The sequence below is a fragment of the Arachis hypogaea genome, chromosome 2 (assembly GCF_003086295.3).
Source record: "Arachis hypogaea cultivar Tifrunner chromosome 2, arahy.Tifrunner.gnm2.J5K5, whole genome shotgun sequence".
Lineage (NCBI taxonomy): Eukaryota > Viridiplantae > Streptophyta > Magnoliopsida > Fabales > Fabaceae > Arachis > Arachis hypogaea.
In genome coordinates this window covers 93,010,840-93,014,599 of record NC_092037.1, presented here as the reverse complement: position 1 = coordinate 93,014,599, position 3,760 = coordinate 93,010,840, and the positions used below count along the sequence as shown (strand labels likewise).

Below are 3,760 nucleotides of genomic sequence, written 5' to 3'. Positions count from 1 at the left end.
TTTTCATTCTTGCCTTGCGTGTTGTGTTCCATCCTTTTTCAACTTGTAAATTTTAGCCCTGAAAGGCTGAAAGTGGGGGCTCATTCATGCTTGCAGTTTCTCTTGAACTAGGGGCCCTTCTTTTAAGTAACATGTAATTAGATTTTATTTTATCCTACTTCCCTCATTTCTTTTCGTGTTCCAAATAGTTTCTTACTACTCTCTATCTACTGTCAGATTGACAAATTTGATGTGTAAAAAATTTAGTGCTGGTTTGGATTGGCTTATTTAAATGACAGTTATTTTTATATAAAAAAATTACTTTTATTTAAGTTTTAGACATGTTTCATACATTTTTTAGAAAGTACTTTTATTAAAAATAAAACTAAATTATTTGTTTTTTTTAGAAGGAAATAATAGTTTTAAAAGGAAAAAAACAGAAGTAAAAGAAATTTTTAATATTTGAAAATATTTTTCAAAAAATTTATTCAAATGTAAAATGACTTTTGTCTATTGAATTTTTTTTCTTTCAAAAAATAGAAAAAATAAGCATTTTTTAAAAGTCAATTTGAACTGACCTTTAATTTATTTTGAAATAATTTAATATTAGGATGATTAGGTTTTGAATGTGCCAATGTTATTATCAATCTAACAATGGAGGGATTAATATCTTTGGGTTATACCTGATCAGTCTCGATCGTGGAAACAACAGTGTGAAGACTTTCAAGGTTTTGATGCTTTAGTGCATTGAAGGTTTTAGCGGTACATCTTTTCAATGAAAGCTTTACGAACTCTTTAAAAGAAAGGGACTTAACCTGTGGTAGAAGTTAGAACTAGAAGGTATGTTGGACAGTAAGTGAATTGGTCTTCATTCAAAGTACCTTGATGATATTTAGTCTGAAGAGAGAACTAGAAGTGTTCCTTCTTAGTTCTTACAAATAACTTGGGTCTTGTTCATGTTTAGAGATCCATGAAGTCTCATTCACTAAGAAACTGGTAGTGTAGAACTTCAACTACAATATGTTTTGAGAACGAGTTTCATGTACCAACGAAATAAAAGCATTTCAGTTTCTTAAGAGTTGCTAACATGGTTTATATTTACCATTTAACTTGACATCTCAATTATATTTCTTTATTAAAAGATATTGAAAAAAATTCTCCTGTTGCTCGTTTAGTACATGGAGATTTTTCTCGGAAATTAAGTCATGATAATAGCAAATTATACGTAGGAATATTTTCAGTCATTCATTTTTAGATTATAGGAAGCTAGTCCATTTTTTTAACTAACAAATCGCCTTAAATCCTAAAGGACAATGTCCGAAAATGTGTTATTAAATGGAGTTATTGGTGGTTGTAATATATATACCTCGTAAGTAATAAAAAATTAAAAAAAGTATTCAAATAAATTTACAAACAAATATATATGACCGGCCACAAAATCTGTTCACTCTACTTTTTGTATCATGTGAACGTCTAGAAGAAATTGAAAGAACCAAAACAAAGAAAACTACATAAACATAATAAACAAAGTTGAATCATTATGAATCACTGTTCTTGTCTTGGTTGATTTCGTCAAGGATCACAATTAGGGCAACTATGAAGGCATAGTCAACGTTGGGATACACTGTGACCATGAAATTATCTTTCCCAAACATAATGCTTTGAGCAGTGTGCTTCTTGTGCATCTGCAGCCAAATGATATTGCATTGTAAATATTATAATTTGATTGTAGGAAAAGAAATTTCATATACTTAAAATCACTAAACTAAAATTTTATTATATTACATTAACAAGTAGTAAAAATTAAACCCGTTAAAATTTAGCCATTTAATCTAATTCAAATTTAACTACATACATATAATTATAGAATTGAAGGCTTAATTACCTGTGCCACAATGTTGAGAGATTCACCAGCATAAATAACACAAGATCTCTCGAACCAACTTCCTTTAACCTTAAAATCACAAACTTTTTCTTCTGTATTATGGGCTAAGAACACGTCTAATTTGGTCTTCAGCTGGAAGAAAGATGATCTCTTTAAACTGAAGATCAAATCTTTCATATCTGAGCTATCACCCCTGAACACTTGCCACCGATCATGTGCCGTCATAAGCTACACAAATTCAAATTAAATTTGGATTAATATCATAAGTTTTCATTTAAATAATAATGATGACAAGTCATGCATTTGATAAAGAAGTTTAATGGAAATCAATTAATACCCAAATTCAAGATGAAGCACCATAACTAATTGCACTAATAAGTAATAACTTTCTCAAATTCAACTCCTCCATATTTAATTTAAGAATTAATTAAGATCAATTTTGTTACAACACTATCGTCGGTACGTTATATAGACTAATTAAAACTTATCTTGTTTATGACTTCTAATATAATTATAGAATGAATCAAATTCATCCACAAAAAAAAAAAAGAAAAAAAGAATGAATTAAGTTTTTTAAATATTATAATAAATAAATTAACTCGTTATCTAAAATTTTCGGAAAATTTACCCAACGAACTATTTAATTTAGATAATCTTTTAACAAAATTTTTAGCTATCCAGATTTGATTTTTTTTTATAGATATCGAGTTAGATTATATTTATAATTCATTAATAGAATTCTCGATGGTTCAAATCTTTTATGATGAACAAAATAAAATTATATTATTCATGAAAAAATACGAAACCAAAATATCCTAAACTTAAATATCTATGGTGGAAGACAAACCTTCCGGCGAAGAGTAACAACGGGTGTTCCAGCGGCGTCGAGCAAGACACGGTGGTCCCGGAGGGTCAAAAGGGACCCCTTAAGGGTGAAGAGGGTTTGTCCATTAATATCAGTAACACTAAAACTATCAGCCAAAGTCAACACCTTCCTCACAATTGCTAGGTCAACATTATATGGAGCACAATACTGCGGCCCAATGATTCCGCCGCCGAATCCCTGCTTCTGCTGCTGGTGATTTTGCATCATGCTTCAAAGGTTGAAGCTCAAAATAATTAAACAAAACTAGATGAATCGAAAAATCTCTAGATAGATATATAGATGTTATGTTTATTTTTCTCTTGGTTTATGTGTATTTATATACGTGTTGCGTTAAAGGCTTAAACTTAGACGTGTGAGTGTGACATTTAATTTCTTATAATATATTATATAATATAATGTATATGAATGAAAGAGTCAAAGTTCGCGACGGTAACGCGATAAGGATCTATGGAGGGAAGGTGCTTATAAGAAGAAGGAGGAAATTTCAAATGTTTTATATAGGAATGGATGGACGGTTTCAAAATAGTACCATCTTGTGTATATACGTTACCAAGATTAAGTAATTAATTTAATCATAATTGTTATATCTTCGTCATATTCGACCGATTCTATTATCAAAAGCACTGTAAAATGTATAATAATAATAATAGTTTTCAGAGTTACCTGGATTTAGACCCGTGAGTTTCAAATTCTTTTTGTGTAGTGTTCGACAATTCGAAAAATATCTAAGGCCGTCAAGGTATTTATAAATGTAAATATAAAATTAATAATTATTTTTTAAAATAATTTTATTTTATTTTATTTTATTAAAGATAAGGAGATTTGAATTTACGATTTTTTAGATGAATATGAAAAAATTATGTCATTTGAATTATAACTCTTAAAATAATTTTATCTTTGATGATAGATAATTATTTTTTTTTATTAGAAAAATTGTTAAAATCTTTTTTATAAATTATTAACAAATATTAAAAAATTAGTTATTTATTTAAATAGGTAAGATTACGCTT

At 28.5% G+C, this 3,760-nt stretch overlaps 1 protein-coding gene across 1 annotated transcript; it reads right to left on the bottom strand.

Moving 5' to 3' along the window:
• Positions 1 to 1,275: 1,275 nt before the first annotated feature.
• Positions 1,276 to 3,466, bottom strand: LOC112751449 (protein LURP-one-related 15). Its single transcript, XM_025800602.2, has 3 exons — positions 2,712 to 3,466; positions 1,865 to 2,092; positions 1,276 to 1,664 (listed from the first exon to the last, which is right to left on the bottom strand). The coding sequence occupies exons 1-3, from the start codon at positions 2,955 to 2,957 to the stop codon at positions 1,518 to 1,520; spliced, it is 621 nt and encodes a 206-aa protein (XP_025656387.1). The 5' UTR covers positions 2,958 to 3,466; the 3' UTR covers positions 1,276 to 1,517.
• Between the last annotated feature and the right edge of the window lie 294 nt (positions 3,467 to 3,760).

Excerpts from the sequence above, each read along its gene's own strand:
- LOC112751449 (XM_025800602.2), bottom strand. The coding sequence starts at position 2,957 with ATGATGCAAAATCACCAGCAGCAGAAGCAGGGATTCGGCGGCGGAATC. Across the intron at positions 2,093-2,711 it reads TTGTTACTCTTCGCCGGAAG|CTTATGACGGCACATGATCG; the intron begins GTTTGTCTTCCA and ends GAATTTGTGTAG. Across the intron at positions 1,665-1,864 it reads CTCTCAACATTGTGGCACAG|ATGCACAAGAAGCACACTGC; the intron begins GTAATTAAGCCT and ends ATTTGGCTGCAG.